The 22382-nt window shown below is 40.4% G+C and overlaps 1 protein-coding gene across 2 annotated transcripts in view; it reads left to right on the plus strand.

The window, feature by feature from the left end:
• RNASEH2B (ribonuclease H2 subunit B) overlaps nt 1-22382 on the plus strand; it is a 63621-nt gene that overhangs the window by 19910 nt on the left and 21329 nt on the right. The window contains exons 2-5 of one of the 2 annotated variants that reach the window (XM_070380349.1): nt 5856-5927; nt 7834-7941; nt 10747-10823; nt 14933-15056. In XM_070380349.1, the coding sequence (XP_070236450.1) occupies nt 5856-5927; nt 7834-7941; nt 10747-10823; nt 14933-15056 (381 nt within the window). The remainder of the gene's footprint in view (nt 1-5855; nt 5928-7833; nt 7942-10746; nt 10824-14932; nt 15057-22382) is intronic. The other variant, XM_070380348.1, reaches the window with a different exon arrangement.

The raw sequence follows: 22382 nt of genomic DNA on the forward strand, positions 1-22382 counted from the left end.
CTCTGCGGGGTTGTTTCATTCACGGCTCTATCCTCAGTGCCTTGGATAGTCAAATTGGTAATAGAATGGTTTCAATAAGAGGGTAATATTTATTACTAAATGGTTATTTAGTCAGCATCTGATCTTTGCTGTAGGTACCTAAAATCTAGAAAATGAGAATAGTGCAGTTTAGTGAGCACAGACATGGCGTTTGATAAGCATCCAGCCATGAGGTGAGTGTACAGATGCCTTGGAGGACTAAGGGAAACTAGACAGTGGGAGCTGCCCTTTAACAAAATCTTTGGTGTTGCCAGGTGTTTTGATAGTACAAGGCAAAATCTTTGCCTAATAATTTTTTTTTAAGTATTTAGGGAGATTATATCTGATGTAAAATTAACTGATTTCCAAATATTGGCACCTAATTCAATTTTTTTTAATGTGTATATCAAACAAAACCTGCCTATACACTGGATTTGGCCCCAAAGCCAACGGAATGTCTGACTGGTAAAGTGAATATATACTTCCTTTGAACTCTTAGGCATCAAAGCAAGGGACTCAACCGGTGCTACACACAGGAAGCCTTCCTTCGCAGACCTCCTTAACTGTGTTATATCCTGTCATAAGACCTCATAGTCCATGTATTTCTTCTTCTCAGCAGTCGTTACATTTGTAGTCTACATTTGTGTGATTGTTTGATTCAAGATATGTCTCTTCCATAGGACATCCAAACACTCCCCATGGGCAGGACCTGGGTCTTTTTACTAACCAGTAATTAACAAATAAATGAATAAATTGAACAGGAGAGATGAATTTTGAAATGCATTCTGTATTTTAGTTAAAGAGTATAGCATCTTACTTGGAATTCTGTGTTGAAAGATTACATCCAGTAAGTTGTTTTGTTAGCTCTAGATGAGAAAAGATGACTTTTTCCCCCATTACACAGACATTTCACTGTTATCTACATTAATATATCTTAAAGCATATTTCAGAGAACTCTGGCATTTGCAGCAGAACACATTAATGTCAGTATTTATTTGTACTTAGTAATTCCAGACTTCTTATAGTCTGACATGTTAGGCTATAGCTAATCCTCTGGACTTACTGCTCTTCCTGGGAAAAATAGAAACACTGCTTCCCTTGAATGGTTATTAAAAATATCTTTTTTAGATTTTGGATATTTGTAAAGTTTGATTATTTTAAGCTCTAGGAGGGAAAGGGAAAGGTGGAGAACTGGCAGGCATCACTAGAAGCAAAGTTTTCAATTGAAAAACAGAAAGAAACAAGAATCAATAATAATCTGCCAAGTTAAAGTTGAAATATTTACTGTCATACCAAAATAAAATAAAGTTTGTCTTGCTGAAAAAGAGAGGTCACCTTTTCTCTGCCTTAAGACAGAATGAAGAAATGTGAGCTGGGGAAGTGAGTAACAGCAGGCAGGAGGGGGAAGGAGAGGAGACCACGACCTGCTGTAGTCTCCTGGAAACGTTGTTAACAGTGCTAACCCTTATCCTTTACGTTTTTGTAAGCTGCAGAAAAGAAAGCCTTAAAGATTTCTTAAAATCGAATCTGTATGATTCCGTTTACATAGCATTCTCAAAATGACAGCATTTTCGAGATGGAGAACGGATTAGCGGTTGCCCAGGATTAGAGGTAGGGCAAACGGTTCTATCAGTTTTTGCTCTGTGTATCTTAAAGCTCTCTGTGTGTGTAACTGTGAACATCTGGGTATCCTCCTGATCCTTCTTCCATCATTATGAAACGGCCTCCTTTATCCCTGGCCATATCTTTTGTCTGTTATTAACAGAGCCATTGCATCTCTTCTTTAATTAGTTTAGCATGATAACCATACTCATTCTTCTTTCTTTTAATCAACATGTGTCTCTCTGTATAAAATGTGTTTCTTATAGGGAGCATACAATTTTATCTTACTTGTTTGTCTAGTCTGACAGTTTCTGCCCTTTCAATGGAATGTTCACCCCATTTACCTTGAATGTGATCATCCATGTGCTTGGGTTTGAGTCTGTCATTTTGCTATTTGTTTTCGTTTCGTCTGTTCTTTGTGCTGCTTTAACTCCCTTTCTGCCTTCTTTTGAATTCAGTGCTGTTTATGATTCTGTTTCATCTCCATTGTTGTCTTTTTAGTGGTAGCATTTTTTTGTTTTGTAGTTTTTACTGGCGCTTTTGGGTTTATTGTCCACATATTTAAATGATTACATCTACCTTCAAGTGATGTAACACCACCCCACATATAGTACAAGAAACGTACAATGGTGTGTTTTCATTTCTCCCTATTGTTGTCGTATATTTCATTTATGCATAGCTTATAAACCCTGCTGCCCTAAATTGTTATTTTTGTTTAGCCAGTGATCTTTAAAGAGATTTAAATAATAAAAAAAGTTATTTACCCCTGCAGTCACCATTACCAGTGTTCCTCATTCCTTTGTTTAGATTCGTATTTTCCTGGGGTTTCCTATTCCTTCTAGCAGAACTTCCCTTAGCATTCCTTGTTGTGTGGGTCCGTTGATGATTATTTTTTCCAGCCTTTGTATGTCTGAAATTATCTATTGACCACCTCCACTTTTCAAGGGTATTTTCTGTGGTTTCATCATGTGTTCTTTTCGTACTTTAAAGACTTTTCTCCATTATATTCTGCCTTACATTGTTTCCAATAAGAAATTTGCTCATTTTAAACTTTGTGCTTCAGTACATAGTGTCATTGTTTTCTCTCTGCTTTTAAGATGTTTTCTTTATTACTGGTTTTGAACTGTTGATTCTGATGTATAGTTTTATTCCTGTTTCTTGTGCTTTAGGTTTGTTGAATTTCTTGAATGTTTAGGTTTGTAGTTTTCATTAAATTCAAAAATATTCTGCCGTACTTTCTCCAAGTTTCTTCTGTTTCTCCCCTCTTCTCTTTCAGGAGCTCCAATTGCACATATATTATTAGGATGCTTGAACTTGTCCCACAGTTTGCTAATATTTTATTTTTAGTTCTTTTTTTCCCCATGTTTTCATTTTAGATAGTTTCTGTTGCTGTGTCTTCAAGTTTATTAACCTTTTCTTCTGCCATTAATTGCATCTGGTATATCTTTCATCTCAACTTGAGTCTTAAAAAAATCTTCTCTGTCTCTACTTTTTTAGTACATGAGGAATAAATACTGTTTTTAATTCTTTTATCTCTACATTCTAACATCTGTATCTAACATCGGTACCCCCTCTCAGTAACTGATTTCTTTATTTTTTTTCTCATTGTGGGTCACATTTTTTGCTTCTTTGAATGCCAAATAATATTTGATTAGACACCAGACTTTGTGACTTTTACCTTTTTGCCAAATGAATGTATTTGTATTCCTATAAATAACCTCAAGCTTCATTCTGGGACATAGTCGAGATACTTGAAACAGTTGATTCTCTTAGGTCCTGCTTTTAGAATTCGTTCGGTGGGACTGGCAGCATTCCGTCAAGGGCTGTTGACCCCTTACCACCGAGGCAAGACCCTTTGGAGTGCTGTACCCAGTGTCTTCTGAATTGTAAGGTTCTCCAATCTGCCTGGGAATAGGCCCAGGGCAGGACCCCATGTGAATCTGGGGCACTGTTCCCTCTAATCTGTTCGGCCGGTTTTTCTCCTACCCTTTGGCAGATCCATGCACGCACTGAGCAGTACTCTGTTGAATGTTCAAGCTGTGTACCCTTTGCAGGTCTCCGGGGTTTTCTCTGCTTGTAGCTCGCTCCTTTCCTGACTTGGGAACTCTAGCCGTGGCGTCCTGAGAACTCTCCACTCCTCTCCAGCTCAGGGAGTCCTCCGGGCTCCAGCCGGGATCTCCCATTCTGCACCGTGGCCTGGAAGCCCTCTCATGGCAGTAAGCTGGGGCGACAGGGCTCCCCTCGTTTGTTTCTCATCTCTCAGAGACCACTCTCCTGCATCGCCTCATCCTCAGTGTATTGAAAATAGTTGTTTTGCCTATTTTTGTCCTTTTCGCTTTTGTTTTTGGTTGTTAAATTGGGTTTCTTTTATTCCATTTGGTTGCAAGTAAAAGTCTCAAAATTAGGAGTTTTTTGTTGTTGTTTGTATATTTGTCACTATTGAGAAAAATGTTGTATTAAAACCATTTATTACCTAAGCTAGTTTCTAAACATGTTTGCTATACTTAAGTTCATGAAGATCTGAAGTGGAATAAAGAGGGGGCTGTAGAAAGTAAACGTGACTGTGAGTCCCTCTCCTTCCCCACAGTTCTCTGATTTACTCTTTGGCAGATTATTGCTCCCTTGTTAATCAGGGTCCCTTGGTTCCTTCTGGAGAGAGATTGTTTCAATGGGTTTAAATACACCACTGAAAATATGTGAAAATGCTATAAATAAGATTGTCACGGTTTTTATGTTTTAATCTAAGTGATTTAAACTTTGACATTAAAATATTGTAGAGAAAGCACTGAGAGGATTTAGCTCAGCAGATGTTAAAATGTCTTTTAAAGCTATAGTAATTAAGATATTGAAATACTAATGCTAATACAGCCACAGACTCGTGGGTCAAAGTATAGTGTCTGTTGCTGCTGCTGCTGCTAAGTCGCTTCAGTCGTGTCCGACTCTGTGCGACCCCATAGATGGCAGCCCACCAGGTTCCCCTGTCCCTGGGATTCTCCAGGCAAGAACACTGGAGTGGGTTGCCATTCTGCAAACAGACTTATAAATGTGTCTTAAACATTTAGCTTAGGTTATTCAGTGGATGTGGAGGAGGGCATGGCCACCTACTATGGTATTCTCGCCTGGAAAACCCCATGGAAGAGGTGCCCTGGTGGGCTACAGTCCATGAGGGTCCCAAAGAGTCGGACACGACTGAAGCGACTTAGCACGTGTGCACTCAGTAGATGATGTGGAGACAAGCGGACAACTCACTGCAAAAGTGAAAATTGGAAATCTCCTCCTCTTATTTTATAGGGGATGTATTCCAAATAGGTTAAATATAATTTAAAAGCATTAGAAGAAAATAAGGCAATTCAGATAGTCTTGAGGAAGAGAAGGACTTTCTAAGTATGACACAAAAGGTATGACCATGAAGGAAAATATTGATGAGATTACACAAAGATTTTTTATCTCCTAAGTGGCAAAATAATCATTAAAAACAGGGAGCTCCCTGATGGCCTACTGGTTAGGATTGGAGACTTTTGCTCCTCTGGCCCAGGTCAAATCCCTGGTCAGGGAACAGATCCTGCAAGCCACACCACGCAGCCCCTTCCCCTGCCCCTTAAAAAAGTCACTAAAAACTGAGTTTATATCCTTACTGTATAAAGACTCCTAATAAGGTAGTAAATATAAATGTCTTACTAAAAAAATGGGCAGAGAACGTGAGTTAGGTAATCATAATTAGGGACAAAAAACATAAGTTTCTGGGAAATATTTATCTTTTAAATGTTCTATTTCATAATAATAGTAACAATAAAATAATTAAAGTAATGAAAGCTATCATTTATTATGGGTTTCTGTTTGTCTGAATTTGTTAAGAACTGTCAACAGATTAGCTCATTTAATCCTTTGAAAGGCAGGTATCCATCCATCATCATCATTTTATGAATGTGACACCTGAGACAGGACATGAGGAATCTTGCCTGAGATGACAGAGCAGTCAGGTGGTTGAGCCAAGCTTTAAGCCGGCCATCTGAGTCCTGCTCCTTGTCACTTCTCCAAGAAGTAAATTAAAACTACCTTAGATTCCACTGCACTTCTCAGAGAAATTGGTAATTTGTACAAGATTACACAGTTTGTAAGCAATAGAACAGAGCTAAGATTTTTAGAAAGAAAAATCATTTAAAGAGAAGAAGGAAAAAGAGCAAAGTAAGCAACAAAGCAGCTGTCTTCTAATTCTACAATGTATTTCTTTCCAGAATATTTGAAGGATGATTCAAAGAAGATGAAAAGTGGGCTTGTGTTTGTAAAACTGGCTAACCCATGTTCAGGTAGGTGCCCCTCTCCTCCCTTCTCCTCTGATAACTTGAACATTTTTAAAACGTTGTGGCTGAAAAGTGTGTACATTTATTTGTCTTCTCATGTTTTTTCTTCCTGTCTAGCTTTTAAAGGTAAAACAATATTACATGATGACAAAAGCAAGCTAATGATATAACCAGTCTTCTAAGATAATTCACTTGACCCGAACATTTTTTAAAATTTCTGTGTAATTTTAATCCATAAAACTGTTTATTCATCAGAAATGCTGGCAAAACAAAAAAGCAGAGCATGTTTGATTTCTCTCTGAAAACAGATGAGTTTTCCTTGGCCTTTTAAAGCCAGCTTTTCTTAAAGTAGTTATCCAATATCAGAGTCCGTTTATACTCATGTTATAAAGTAAAATAAATAACCTGAGTTTAAAAAAGGGGCAGGGGAGGCTTTTACTGGACATGCCAAGGTTTTGAATACTTTCATTTTTAGCTGTACTTCCCTTATTTTGTTCAGACCAAAAAGTAGTATATATATATATTTCCTGTCAAGGTGATTTTTTTTTTTCATTAAAAAACATTGTATTTTGAGGAAATACACATTTTATCAGGAATAATTTTAACTCTACACTCAGTGTATTTTCCTTTGTCTTATCATTTTTAGGCAAAAGTATAAAATACACTAAATATATGGTGATATTGATGACATTATTTATCTTTGTGAAATTGTTTTTCCATCAGTTTATTTTACAAGATTTATAGGGTTCTTCTTCATTTTACAAGGTTTTAAATAGCTATCTGATATTTAGCAGATTAGGCCGTCCTCTTGGGACTGTCATACTGAATAGTGAAAGCAAGAGACATCAGCGGGTGGTGCCGTGTTTGTAAATAGAAGTAGCAAGAGAGGCAGAAATTCCAGTTTCCTTTTCCTCAAAACGAAATTGGATGTAATCGGTCAGCTATATTATTTGAAATTCCTTAGTATGTATAAATGTAAGATGAGGTGTGAAGTGTTTTTGCAAGAGACATCTTAGCCAGTAAAACATTTAACAAAGGTAAAATACAAATAAAAGCCAGGCTTCCTGGAAAATTCTGAATGTCCATGGACAACACTTTGCTTTACTGACTATGGAAAGATAAAGGCTAACCTTTGCTGAGCACTAACTTATGTGCTGTGCTAGGAGCTTTACGTGTCCATATTCTCTTTTTAATCCTTAAAAAAATCTCTGGTGAGGCAGTTCAGTATTGCTCCCACGTTACAGGCGTGCAAACAGGCACAGAAAGGGTGGCGGCACTTCCCCAAGGGCACGCGCCCAGATGTGGTCGAGATAGATTCTAATTCAGGGCCCTGACTGTGCTGTGTTTGGAAGGAAATTCCTGCATTCATTCGGATGCACGCAGATGTGTGCAGTCCTCACCCCTTCTACTGGTCATTTTCTTGGGGACTCTGAGGAAAGGGAGATTTTCATCTAGTTTGACGTGGCTCTCCTCACTCCTCATGGCCGAAAGTGTGCTGCGGTCGTGGGCCCTGGCCTTCCTCCCGGGGGCCACCCCTCTAGGGTGTGCGGACCCCGTCTCATCCCTCGGTGTGGGAGGCTGCAACCCCCGACAGGCCAGCTCAGTTCATCTGGCCCAGCCATTTGGGTTTGGGTGGCTTAGGAGTGATGGAGGACTCAATGAGAGGCTTTGGAGCCGTTAAGATAAATGATTTGTCCTTTTGTATTTATTGGTCTAAGTTCAGTGAGGATTACAGAGCTGGGAAACAAGCATTTGTGTGTAATAGCTACAAGCTTTCCTTGGAGTAACTTTGTATAGACTGTATATGTATGTTTATGTTCATATTAGGAACATTCCTCAGAACTATTAGTCTTTTGAGTGTGTGTATGTGTGTGTGAAAACTTACAAATAAAAAACAGATTTGTCTTAACAGGGGAAGGAACCATTTACTTGTTCAACATGTGTCTACCGCAGCTGTTTGAAATAAAAGTTTTCAAGGAAAAAAACCATTCTTGGTTTATAAATGAATCAGTTCAATCAGGTAAGTGACTAGTGTATATATTTCCATTAACTAAACACATACACTGACTTTGCCATCCTTCACGCATGGAAGTCTGAGTCAGTCCGCCTGGCTTGGAGTCTAGTCCAGAGTTGTTTTTTTGTTGCTGGCATCAGAGCAGGGTTTGATCAAGGAGAAAGGAAAGATGGTTTGAACAAGTTTGGGTCACCAACTTTGTGTCTTAGGTAGGTGGCCGGAAATTTTTAGCTATTAATAACAACTCTGATTTTTTTCTCCTAAAACACTCACACCCTGAGTCAGAAGTAAGATGACTTTTGATGGAGAATACACTGAACAGTTGACTGAAACTCTTTGCTCTTCTTTTAGCCACTTTTGAGATTCTTCAAGTTTTTTAACATCTTATTTGCATTGCAAATGGATACTGATATAGCTTCTATCGATAAAGTAGAATAGAATAGAACAAAGATATTTTTTAATGCTTTGTCATATAAATTATCATTGCAACCCCCCACCCTCCCTATCCCCTGGGCTTCCCTTGTGGCTCAGCTGGTAAAGAATCCACCTGCAGTGCAGGAGACCTGGGTTCAATCCCTGGTTTGGGAAGATCCCTGGAGAAAGGAAAGGCTACCCACTTCAGTATTCTGGCCTGGAGAATTCTATGGACTGTATAGTCAAGGGATCACAAAGAGTCGGACAAGACTGAATGACTCTCACTTTCACCCTACCCCCCAACACACACACCCAACACCCAGTTTCTCTCTGTTTTCCTTTGTTTTGGGTCATTGTGGACTCTGAAGGAGACAGGATACCAAATGTAGCCCTGACAGTTCTGGGGTGCCGGGGGTGTGGAGGGGGGAGGTGTTCTGGGATGGTTGAGGCCATCTCAGTTCCCGCTGTCTCATTTTTTCTGTTGCTTGGGTGGGGTGAGGGGGTGTCCTGGGGTGGTTGAGGCCATCTCAGTTCCCGTTGTTCCTTTGTCTTGGTTCCGTTGCTTCCTAAGCCCCTGCTTTCTGTCGAGTGTCTAAGCCGCCACCTAGTGCTAAGGTTGAAAGGCCTCTTGACCTTTCTTGTAAGGCATCCAGAAGAAGGGTTTATTGCTGGCGGTGAATTTCATATACCTGTGTGCATGAGAACATTTGAAGTGGTTTTCAGGTGCGAAAAGGCAATGGTAGACTGTGGTAGGTGCCAAGTATACATTCCTTTTTATTGTTCCCTTTTATTGTTTTTCACTTGATAATACATGAGAGTTCCAGCTTCTAGTGTAATATACTTGCCTTTGGGTTTGGCTGCATAGACACAGTAACATCCAGATGAAACTGGAAAACATTCAGAGGCAGTGACTGATCACCTCTTCTGAACTGTCTGAGTTGGTACCTGCTGTTTTTTAATAGACTTTGTTTTTTTTGTTTTTTTGTTTTTAGTTTTTGGTTCTCAACAAAGGTACCTGTTTTTTTTTTCATAGTCTTCTTTTTAAACATAAACTTGAAGAAGGAGCTGTTTTTAAGAATGGCCACTAGGATATTGTTTTCAGATTGAGAAACCTGTTTCTAATTTCTGAATATAATAGATGTCTCATATAAACTGGGCTTAGAGCTTCTGATAGATTGTTTTCATAAACTTCCTTCTACTTTAAAAAAAAATCATTAACTAGTACTCTTGCCTGGAAAATCCCATGGATGGAGGAGCCTGGTAGGCTGCAGTCCGTGGGGTCTCTAGGAGTTGTACAGGACTGAGCGACTTCACTTTCACTTTTCACTTTCACGCATTGGAGAAGGAAATGGCAACTCACTCCAGTGTTCTTGCCTGGAGAATCCCAGGGACAGGGGAGCCTGGTGGGCTGCCGTCTCTGGGGTCGCACAGAGTCGGACACAACTGAAGCGACTTAGCAGCAGCAGGGTCATCATATAAAATTATGTCCTTAATTTTTTTCTTTAAACATACTATGAAATGCATTCATGTATATAACTTAGGGTTAGAATTTCTTGGCTGTATAGTTGGGTTGCAGTGTTAGAGAATAAAAATCAGTACATGTTTCCTGAAACCAAATCAGTAAGTATGGAGATAAATGAATTGTTTATTGCTCTTCTGTGTCACTTCCATGGAAGGATTCCAGGATGTTTGGAGGGGATGTGACAGACTAAAGAAAAGTAAGGTCTAGGCGGCCTAGTTGGTTTGATTTGCCTTTTTTCCTTTCAGCCTGGTGAGCATCACCCATCTAACTGCAGAGATCCCAGTTTCCTATGTTCAGTCTTGTTAGATGCCTACCCACCTGCATTTTTTTTTTGGGGATGGTTAGAATCTGGGGTGGGTAACAACCTCTGAGCTTTGAGTCATTGACCGTGAGCCCAGAGCACATAGAAGGAGCCATGTACAGAGGGACTAATATCGCTTTCCCGTGGCTTCGTGCTCAAAAGCACAGGAAATTACATTTTACTGCAGCTCTGTAGATGGACTTACACTGGTTTCCTAAAATTTGCCTGGTTCACATTCTGTCTCTCTTCCCCCAACCCTGCTATTTTGGTGGGGGGAGGAATGGGAGGTGGGGAGAGGAGGGCCTCTGTTAAAAATGATTTCTGAAGAAGAAGTGGAAAGTTGAAGATCCAGTTCAGTGTCTTAGCTTCCCTCTCTATACCAGGGTTTGAAGCTCTTTGGAGTAGAACCTCAGGGACCACATTCTGTCTTTGAGAGATTCTTGGGCCTGAATAGGGGGAGCTTCTGAATTTGGAATTTCACATATATTTTTCAGTGGATGGTTTCCACATTAGGATTAAGATGAAATGACTCAGTTGTCTTTCCAGAACATTGAATTCTCTTTTTAATCTATAGGAGGTCTTCTTCACTTTGCCACACCTGTGGACCCTCTGTTTCTGCTTCTCCACTACCTTATAAAGGCCGATAAAGAGGTGAGTTTCCCAGGTTGAGGTATTGACAGTGGGGAAATAGCATAGATTGGCTTTGTTTGTTTAACCTCCTCTCTCTCCGTACAGTGGTCCCAGTGCAGATTCCCCACAGTTGAGTGTAACTTGGTTGGTGTAGTACACCTGCCTCGCGTGTGCCGGTGTAGACGGGAGCACTGGTCGGCAGACCTGAGACACTGCACTGTGGCCTTGGACTGGTTCACCAGAGGCTTCTGAGAACCACCTCACCCTCTGTGTTACCTCCCTTCCCTGTTTGACAGAGCCTAACAACAAAAACCTCATTCGTTTTTGAATACAGTGCAGATGTTTAAGACCTCAATCCTTAAGAGCAGAAAGTAGATTTATTGTCTTTCATTTTCTTCTTTTTGAGAGACTGTGAAATAGATACACTGGAGTGTGTGTCCAGCAAAAAGCTCATTAATGGGGAAGCTATAGCCAAGACTTAAGGAATCCCAGACAATAAAATTTACCTTTGTAATATAAAGACAGAGTTTATTAATAGTAATAGTTCCAAACAGAGGTTCTGAAATACTTTGGTCCCAGGATACCTTTACACTTGACAATTATTAAGGATCCCAAAGAGCTTTTTGTTCTGTGTGTTTTATCTATCAATATTGACTACATTGGGCTTCCCAGGGGGCTCAGATGGTAAAGAATCTGCCCGCAGTGCTGGAGACCCAGGTTCAATCCCTGGGTTGGGAAGACCCCCTGGAAAAGGATTAGCAACCTGCTACAATATTCTTGCCTGGAGAATTCCGTGGACAGAGCACTCTGGTGGGCTATAGTTTATGGGGTCACAAAGAGTCAGACACCACTGAGTGACGGTACGGTTTCATTGACTACATCAGAAATTAAGACTGAGAAATTTAAAAATGGCCTTATTTACTTATTTATTTATTTTCAAAATAAAAGTCATAAGCCCATTTGGAAAATACTGTCTCACTGAATTTTTCAGGTTTTCCAAATGTCAGCAGAACACGCGCACGTGTGCACACACACGCGCCTTTGTTAATTTAATATTACTGGTGGAACTGGAGAGCCTCTTGACGAAAGTGAAAGAGGAGAGTGAAAAAACTGGCTTAAAACTCAGCGTTCAAAAAACTAAGACCGTGGCAACTGTTCCCATCCCTTCATGGCAAATAGATGGGGAAACAGCGATGGACTGTTCTGGGCTCCAAAATCACTGCAGATGGTGACTGCAGCCGTGAAATTCAAAGACGCTTGCTCCTTGGAAAAAAAGCCATGACCAACCTAGACAGTGTATTAAAAAGCAGAGACATTACTTTGCCGACAAAGGTCCATCTAGTCAAAGCCATGGTTTTCCCAATTGTCATGTATGAATGTGAGAGTTGGACTATAAAGAAAGCAGAGCACTGAAGAATTGATGCTTTTGAACTGTGGTGTTGGAGAAGACTCTTGAGAGTCCCTTGGACTCCAAGGAGATCCAACCAGTCCATCCTGAATTAAACCAGTCCTGAATCTTCATTGGAAGGACTGATGTTGAAGCTGAAGCTCCAGTCCTTTGCCTACCTGATGCAAAGAACTGACTCATTGGAAAAGACCCTGATGCTGGGAAAGATTGAAGGCTAGAGGAGAAGGGGATGACAGGATGAGATGGTTGGATGGCGTCACTGACTCAATGGACATGAGTTTGAGTAAATTCTGGGAGTCGGTGATGGACAGAGGGGCCTGGTGTGCTGCAGTCCATGGGGTCGCAGAGAGTCGGGCACGACTGAGCGACTGAACTGAACTGAGTGATCTCTTTAGAAAACTCTTTGAATGCTGGGAAGCATGTCATAGTGACAGATACAAATTCTCTGCAATTCTAATTTTTGTTTTAAAGTTCAAATTTTTTATTGGCTACAATACTGTTAGTCTTTCCCTTTAAGTGACAGATTGACTGCATTTATGTTCTGTCAAATACTCAAGTCTGAATAACAATAGTCCGTAGTGATGTTTTCAGGGGAAAATCTGAGTAAAGGGCAGCTAGCTCTGCTCACAACTCAGACAGTTCCACAGTGTGTTTCCTTGAGCCTCAGCGACAGCAGAAGTGCTTTAGCCATGCTTCACTTTCATCACACAGAACATTGAACCGACTTGCACTCAGGGTCAAGATTTAAATAAAAGTAATTGTTTTGCTGCTTGGTCCAGGAAATCCTTAAGTAAACTGACATTTTTATAACTGCTTGTCCATGGCAGTGAAGAACGCAGTGACCACTGGACAGTTCGGCAGCACCACCTTGACTGGTGCTGAAAAGCCAGCAGTTCTCCCCACCTTTGCATTGGAGTCATCAGTGCAAATGTCAACACAGTGAAAATGCAGACAGCATAATAGCATTATTATGAAAGTAGTTTGAAGTTTGTGGACCCCTGCAAAGGTTCTGGGGACTCCCAGGGGCCTCCAACCACAGCTTGAAAACCTTCGAAATAACAACATCAGGGAATAGTGTTATTCAAACACTTAGCCACATCTTCTTTTTGCACTCAGTGTGTTTGCCGGTAGTTTAAGAGCTGATGGGTTCTCACTGAGTACTTAGACCCATTTTCCAAAACTCCTGTTTTGTATTTATATCAATTTAATTGCGATAAACACTGAGTAATGAAACTGACTTAAAATTCGAAATTGTGCTTTCTTGTTTTCTCATACTCTCCCCCTCTCCTGAATCTTCACTCTGTTCTCTAGTGTGGTTTAGTGAAGTTTTGTTCCTTAGTTTAATCATGTTTTCCCTTATCTGGAGGCTGCTGTGATAACCAGTATAATTAGGGCATGAGAGCAGTGAGGCTGGTAAGCCATGTATATCTGAGGAGCAGAAATGGTTCTAGTTACCCCCAGGAAGGCCCTGGAAGTGTTCAGGGAAGAAGATGGCAACTCCAGGGGCTTCCGCTCCGGGTGTTCTCTAGGGTATACCAGCAGGGAGGAAGCCACTGACCAGCCTCAGTGCCTGAGGTGATGCACCTTTAAAGGCCTTCACCCCATTTCGGGGGACTGTTCGCCTGTTTCCCATTAAGAACCTGACTTGACTGGTGAATTAATCCTCACCGTGGCCCTCTGGGAGGCTCTGGGGTGCTGTGACTGGCTCAGGTTGGCAGATGCAGAATGAAGCTCATGGTGGTGATTGGCTTTCATTGTAAACTGTTTTGCTGTCTCTTCCCAAATACTTTTAGTGCCCCTTGAAATAGCCCATGAGGCACCCAGATATTCCTCTTCTATATTTTAAATGTGATCTGTCTCTATTTAATTAAGAAAAATACCACTGAGCAACTAACACTTTCACTTGGGACTTCCCTGGTGGCTCAGACGGTAAAGAAACTGCCTGCAGTGCAAGAGATCCAGGTTCAATCCCTGGGTCAGGAAGATCCCCTGGAGAAGGAAATGGCAACCCACTCCAGTATTCTTGCCTGGAGAATTCCATGGACAGAGGAGCTGGTGGGTGACAGTCATGGGGATCACAAAGAGTTGGACACAATTAAGTGACTAGCACTTTCACTTTCATTCACTTTTGAAATGGTGACCTATTTTTTAAAAAATATACAATTTATTTTAAGATCAGTAAAAAATAATTCTTCTGTCTAGCTCTCCCAGCTGTTACTGACTTTATGTTCAAACACACTTCTTATTTCAGAACCTTTTTGTGTGTACATGGTAAAGAAAAGGAGAATGAAACATTAGTTTATTATGAAATGATTATGTCATGACTGCATAGTTCATTACATATAAGTAAATCATTGTTTTAAAGTAGTTAAATATTTAACACTTCAGGTGATCATAGAAGAAAATAGACTAAGCTAGGAATCTGAAGACAGTGAGACTTGGGAAGCCTGTGGATTATTCTTACTATCTAGGAAAAAGAGAATATTTAAATTGAAGCCTTTCTTGCCACTTGTCAATGGATCCCCAGTGCTTTCAAGAGCTTTCTAAAGGGAGCTGAGAGTCAGTTCTGGAGCTTGTCCCCATAGAGGGAGTTCTTAGGTGGAACAAATGGCTTGAAACTTAGTTTACAGTTCCAGCTATGAAATTATGTATCTTTTTCTCTCTTTTTTTTATAATGTATGAGTCTGTTGACTGGAGTGCTTGCCTCCTGACTGACTTACAGTCTTTTCAGGGGAAGTTTCAGCCCCTGGATCAAGTTGTGATGGATGACATGTTCCCGGATTGCATCTTGTTGCTGAAACTTCCTGAACTTGAGAAGTTACTTCAACACGTGACAGAGGAGAAAGGTATAGCATGTGGCCTGTGAAGTCAGGCTTATGGCTGCTGGGGAGGCTAGCCGGTCTGTCTGAGAACACAGAAGCTGGAAGGCCCGCAGAAGATGATGCTTATTCGTGTGGGTTATAGGAAAAGTTCTGGTTCAGATTCCCTTCCGTTTGTCAGTATTCTTCCTCTACTGCACTGCTTGTTCAGCCTGCGAAGTTTGGAGCAGTGAAATACGGTGGCCTGTCTCCTGCAGGGCCAGGGTTCACGAGGCTCGGGCTTTAGTTCAGTTCTTTGAACGAGGCTGTGACTTTGCGTAAGTCCCTCAACTGCTTTCTGCCTTGGGCTTCCATTTGTAAAACTTGCATAAAATCTATGCCTTTATTGATTCAGGAAACATCTATTGAGCACCTACTAAGAAGCATATATTAAGCACTAGAGCCAGGCTCTAGGGATAGTCGTAAGTAAAATACTGGTCTTTTTCTTACTTTGCTTTGACTCTGATGGAGACAAATGACAAGTTAGGGCAACAGCAGTAGAGGGTAAAGGAAGTGAAAACTGGGTTCTGCGGGGATGCACAGTATACAAGTTGATGATATATCTGCTTTGAAAACAAAAATACATGGTCAGGTGAAGCAATTTTTTTTTATTGAAAAATTTAAAAATAATGGAAAACTCAGAGTAAAAAACTACAAATATTGTTTGTCCCCAACCCCAATTATCAACCACTGTTAATATGTTGTTATGTTTGCTTTAAATCTCAGGAAAGAATTTCTTTAGGAAAAACCTGGTAATCTGATTACAGGATCTGATGGCCTACAAGAAAAATTTAAAAAGCATTTGCTACATAGTTTTGAGCAAATCATTCAAACTTTTCAGCATCCGTGATATGCCAGATGAAGGGTTTGAAGGGTTAAGAGTACTCCTCATATTCTGCTATACATTATAATTAGTACCCTGAAAAATTGTTCTAAGTCATAAAATGAAGCTTTCCTTCTCTTAGCTTTAGAGTGTTGAGATCTCTAATGACCAGCATATGAACATTATTTAAATATTGCAATTAATAGTTTCTACCACAAAGAGATACTTCAGGAATTAAATGAAATAATACAAGTAAATCAGTGCCCAGAGAGTGCTGGGTGCACAGTAAATGTTAGTATCATTAAGGCTTCTAACTAGAGATTTTAAATTCTTTCCTGATGTTTAAGTACTAGGTATACAGTAAGTGGGGCTTCCCAGGTGGCTCAGATGGTAAAGAATCTGTCTGTAGTTCAGGAGACCTGGGTTCAGTCCCTGGGTTGGGCAGATCTGTTAGAGAAGGACATGGCAATTCATTCCAGGATCCTTACCTGGAGAATTCCATGTACAGAGGAGCTTGGAAGGCTACAGTCCATGGGATGACAAAGAGTCTGATACAGCTGAGCAACTGAGCATGCACGCACACATGTAGTAAATGACCAGTACACACTTATTTGATGGTCCATTGATGACTATATAGTCAAGTGGTTTAAGTAGGAGAATGGGGATAATCAGACAATAATAAAAATGTCTGAAAATGAAGATGTTAATGGCCCAGTTGTGTCCGACTTGCCCGGTGGCTCAGACGGTAAAGAATCTGCCTGCAATGCAGGAAATCTGGGTTCAGTCCCTGAGTTGGGAAGATCCCCTAGAGGAGGGAATTGCAATCCACTCCAGTATTCTTGCCTGGAGAATTCTGCTGACAGAGGAGCCTGGTGAGCAACAGTCATGAGTTGCAAAAAGTCAGACATGAACTGAGCAACTAACACTTAAGCCTGCTAGGTTTATGAGAACCTTCACCCTTTGCCTTCTCCCCACTGGATAAACCCAGCCCAGTTGCTTGTATCCTGAATGGTGATGGTGGTGGCTTTAGTTAGCACTGTTCACTTTTTTAGTGAAGGAAATGATGTGTCTCTGCTAGCTCTGGGGCTCAACATGTTTCTTGCCAAAAAAGCTCCCATTCAGTGGAGAGTTGACAGGGGAAAGGACTAATAAAGGGTTATGAACTTCGTCTTGAGTGTAATGCTCTGTTTCATATTGCAAGCAAAAGCTGCTCTGCGTTGTCAGATATGATTAACAGGAAGAGCCAGGAAAACTTACCTGATTAAAATACCCCAAGCACCATTGCCAAGTTTCTATTCCCAGGAGGCAAGAGAAAAAAAAAGAGACCATATGAGTTTCTCAGTTGTGGAAAACATTCAGAAAGTAGATGTGAAAATGTGCTCCAGGCAGTTTGTTCAACAATATATCAGGGAAATTCAAGTTTGAGAACCGATTACCCAATTGCTGAACATGTTATTTGATTGTGGACTCCTTTTTATTCCATCTTTATTTTGTAAGCCCAGTCTTTCCAGATGTTCAAGACCAGTTTTACAGGCAACAGATACATTAGGGAAAGAAACCTTTCCAGCATATCTACATGTTATCTAACTCATAAACTCTTGCAAATATTAAGTTTAGGATACAATAGAATAGAAGCCGAAGATAATAAGAAGAGGTGGCAAGAATACACAGAAGAACTATACAAAAAAGATCTCCATGACCCAGATAACCACGATGGTGTGATCACTCACCTAGAGCCAGACACCTTGGAATGCGAAGTCAAGTGGTCCTTAGGAAACATAACTACAAACAAAGCTAGTGGAGGTGATGGAATTCCAGTTGAGCTATTTCAAATCCTGAAAGATGATGCTGTGAAAGTGCTGCACTCAATATGCCAGCAAATTTGGGAAACTCAGCAGTGGCCACAGGGCTGGAAAAGGTCAGTTTTCATTCCCATCCCAAAGAAAGGCAATGCCAAAGAATGTTCAAACTACTGCACAATTGTACTCATCTCACGTGCTAGCAAAGTAATGCTCAAAATTCTTCAAGCCAGGCTTCAACAGTATGTGAACCATGAACTTCCAGATGTTCAAGCTGGTTTTAGAAAAGGCAAAGGAACCAGAGATCAAATTGCCAACATCTGTTGAATCATTGAAAAAGCAAGAGAGTTCCAGAAAAACATCTACTTCTGTTTTATTGACTATGCCAAAGCCTTTGACTACGTGGATCACAACAAACTGTGGAAAATTCTTCAAGAGATGGGAATACCAGACCACCTGACCTGCCTCCTGAGAAATCTGTATGCAGGTCAAGAAGCAACAGTTCGAACTGGACATGGAACAACAGACTGGTTCCAAATCGGGAAAGGAGTACATCCAGGCTGCATATTGTCACCCTGCTTATTTAATTTAATATGCAGAGTACATCATGCGAAATACCGGGCTGGATAAAGTACAAGATGGAATCAAGATTGCTGGGAGAAATATCCATAACCTCAGATATGCAGATGACACCACCCTTGTGGCAGAAAGTAAAGAAGAACTAAAGAGCCTCTTGATGAAAGTGAAAGAGGAGAGTGAGAAAGTTTCTTAGTAAACTAAGATCATGGCATTCAGTCCAGTCACTTCATGGCAAATAGATGGGAAAACAATGGAAACAGTGACAGACTTTATTTTGGGGGGCTCCAAAATCACTGCAGATGGTGACTGAAGCCATGAAATTAAAAGACTCTTGCTCCTTCGAAGGAAATCCGTGATCAACTTAGAGAGCATATTAAAAAGCAGAAACATTACTTTGCCAACAAGTGTCTGTCTAGTCAAAGCTATGGTTTTTCCAGAAGTCATGTATGCATGTGAGTGTTGGACTATAAAGAAGGCTGGGCGCTGAAGAATTGATGCTTTTGAACTGTGGTATTGGAGAAGACTCTTGAGAGTCCCTTGGACTATAAGGAGATACAGCCAGTCCATCCTAAAGGAATTCAGTCCTGAATACTCATTGGAGGGACTGACGCTGAAGCTGAAGCTCCAATACTTTGATCACCTGATGCAAAGAACTGACTCATTGAAAAAGACCCTGATGCTGGGAAAGATTGCAGGCGGGAGGAGAAGGGGACGACAGAGGATGAGATGGTTGGATGGTATCACTAACTCGAGGGACATGAGTTTGAGTAAGCTCCAGGAGTTGGTGATGGACAGGGAGGCCTGGTGTGCTGCAGTCCATGGGGTCCCAAAGAGTCAGACACAACTGAGTGACTGAACTGAACTGACAGAACATGTTGTGGTATTTTTCATAATCGTGGGTAATCTGTGGCCTTCATGAATTTAATGAATTTTTAAATGAATTTTTAAACCACTTTGCTTATCAAAATAGGTAAATTTTAAAATTAAGTGATAGTTTATGCACTTGGTCCTTGTATAGCTTTTTTGGGGTATTCAAGTTGGATATTTCTTAGTGATCTTCTTGTCCAGGGAATGTTTAATTCAAAATAAATTTGCAGTTTAAAAACTTCTTAGAAAAAAAAACTCTAGGCCCACCTGGCTTCATTAGGTGAATTCTACCATACTTGAAGGAAAAAATAATACTCAAAGAAATAATGATACTTAGATTATTTTAGAAATTAAGTGAGAAAGGCATATTTCCCAACTAATTTTATGAAATCAGAGTGGCAAAAAGAAAACTACAATTTAGTATTCTTTATGATCATAGACTGAAACATACTTTTAAAATATAGCAAATTAACTGTGTAAAAAGGACAGTATGTTATAATCAAGTGAGGTTTATCATAGGAATGCAGAGTTGGTTGAATGTTAGAAAATCAATCAGTATGATTCACCATATTTATGCATAACAAAAAAATTGTATGATCATCTCAATAGATGTAGGAAAAACCCTTAACAAAATTCAGTCATTATAGAAATTCTCAGCAAATTAGAGATAGAAAGGAACCTCCTCATTCTTTTAAAGGACATCCATGATAAACCTAAGCTAATATCATACTTCACTGTGAAAGACTGAACGCACTTTTTCCCTAAGATTGGTACAAGATAAGGATGTCAGTCCTCTCCACATCTACTCGCCAATGTAGTGGACGTCCTAGCAGTTTTGATAAGATAAGAACAAAATTAAAGGTATACAGCTTAGAAAGTAAATAGTGAATTGTCTTTTTACATCAACAGTATGGGTCATGTATATAAAAAGCTCAAAAGAATTTACCAAAACCCAAAATCACTGGAACCAATAATCAAGTTCCCAGGATATAAGGTCAATATACAAAAATCAATTCTGTTTCTGTATATTAGGAGTGAACAATTGGACAGTGGAATAAAAGCATGCCATTTGTAATATTAAAAAATCATGAGGCTGTAGGGATAAAGGTAGCACAATATATGTAAGACCAGTACACTGAACAATGTAAAACATTGCAAAGAGAAATAAAAGAATTAAATAAATAGAGAGAGATACCATGTTCGTGAGTTGGAAGACTCAGTATTGTTAAGATGTCCATCTTCTCCAAAGTCATCTATAGATATAATGCAATGCCTCTCAGGCTTTTTTTTTTTTTTTTGGTAAAAATCGATAAGCTGATTCTAGAATTTATAAAACTGTGCAGAGAATCTGTAGTAGTCAAAACAATTTTGAAAAAGAAGAACAAGTTGGAAAATTTATACAACCTGATTTCGAGACTTACTGTAAAACTACAACAGATAAGAAAGTATGGCATTGGTACAGGATAGAGAGATAGTTAAATGGAACCAAATAGAGAGAACAGAAGTGGACCGACATTTACGTAGCCAATTGTTTTTTTCAGTGGTGTCAAGACAACTCAATGAGAGAAAAGATAATCTTTTCAACATATGACCTGGAAAAATTGGATATCCGTGTGAAAAACAACATTGACTCTTACCTCAGAATCATACAGAAAAATTAACTTGAAATGGATTAATAACTTAAATGCAAAAAATGAAAACTACTAAATTTCTAGAAAAAGCCATAGAAGAAAACCTTTGTGACCCTGAGGATAGGCAAAGATTTCATAGAACACAAAAGCCACTAACCATTAAAAAAAATTATAGATTACACTTCATTAAAATTAATATCTCCTGTTTTCTGAAAGATACCATTAAGAAAAAAAAGACAAACTACAGTTGAAAGAAAATATTTACATGACAAATATCTGATAGTGTATGTGTGTGTATATGTGTGTGTTTGTGTGTGTATTCCAAATGTATAAAGACTTCTTAACACACTAATAAAATGATATCCGGGCTTTCCAGGTGACTCTAGTGGCAAAGAACTCACCTGCCAATGCAAGAGGTGTAAGAGACATGGGTTTGATCCCTGGGTTGGAAAGATCCCCTGGAGGAGGGCATGGCAACCCACTCCAGTGTTGTTGCCTGGAGAATCCCATGGACAGAGGAGCCTGGCAGTCTGTAGTCCATAAGGTCGCAATGAACACCACCAAATCCATGGCTTCTCAGACACCATCCAGGTTGAGAAGGAATCCAGTGCTCCTGTTTACCAGCTCAGTGACTTTGGACAATTTATTTTAACTTCACTCAAACCTAGTTTTTTAAGGTGGAGACAAATAGTAGTTTCCACCTGAGATTCATTCTGAGCATTCAGTGAGAAAACATGTGTGAAGAACTTAGCACAGGCCTGAAGATGTGCTATAATATATATGAATAATAATATGAAGTACTTGCTATGTGCCAGATGTTGTGCCATGCCCTCATTTGATAGGTGACTTCCCAAGGTGACGTCACGCACTGGGGGTGTAGGAGCCCCAGCAGTACAGCTCAGAGCCTGGTCTCCTCTTCTGAACCAGCATTTCCAGAGCGAAGGGGCCTGCAAGGGGCTCAGACCGTGAGCAAGAGGAAGGAAAACTGTGGCAGGTTGTAGATCATCCTTTCACGAAATTTGGAGGCAGAGACAAGCGAGCGGCAGAGTCAAGGTGGGATTCGTGGATGGGAGCCTCTAGGGAGATTGCCTCAGGCAACAGTCGGAAGGTCTGAGACTCAGCAGCACACATGTTCTGAGTGGTGGCTGTGTGCTCTTAGAAGCGGCCCTCCTTTTGTACAAAGAAATAGTGCATCAGCTCCAGGGAGGCTGAGTCTAGTCTCACATGCCTTGGTTCCCCAACAGGCCGTTTCGTTATTCCGGTGACACATCCTGCGGACACGGGTGCAAAGGGCCAGCCCCGACTCTCTGCCTTCTAGTTAGTGCCCGCAGGCTGAGATGGGGAGGACACAGTGAGAGCTGGCTCGGGCCAGCCCTTCCCCGTACAAACCGTCTTACTGAAACTCCAGCAGTTTAACCGTCTGCAGAAAACCACCCCTGAGTAAGCAGTTTCCATTTCCCACCATGATTACGGAGGAAAGAGAAAGGCGAGCTTGCATCTGGCCTTAGGAATCCCAGTGCTCCTGCAGCTAACTCCTGCGTGGAGGCGGGAGGGAAGAGCTGCCCCTGCTGATTGCACAGAAAGCAAGAAACCCCGTGAATGAGGTGTTACCGAG

This window comes from Bos mutus, chromosome 12 (genome assembly GCF_027580195.1).
Source record: "Bos mutus isolate GX-2022 chromosome 12, NWIPB_WYAK_1.1, whole genome shotgun sequence".
Taxonomy (NCBI): domain Eukaryota; kingdom Metazoa; phylum Chordata; class Mammalia; order Artiodactyla; family Bovidae; genus Bos; species Bos mutus.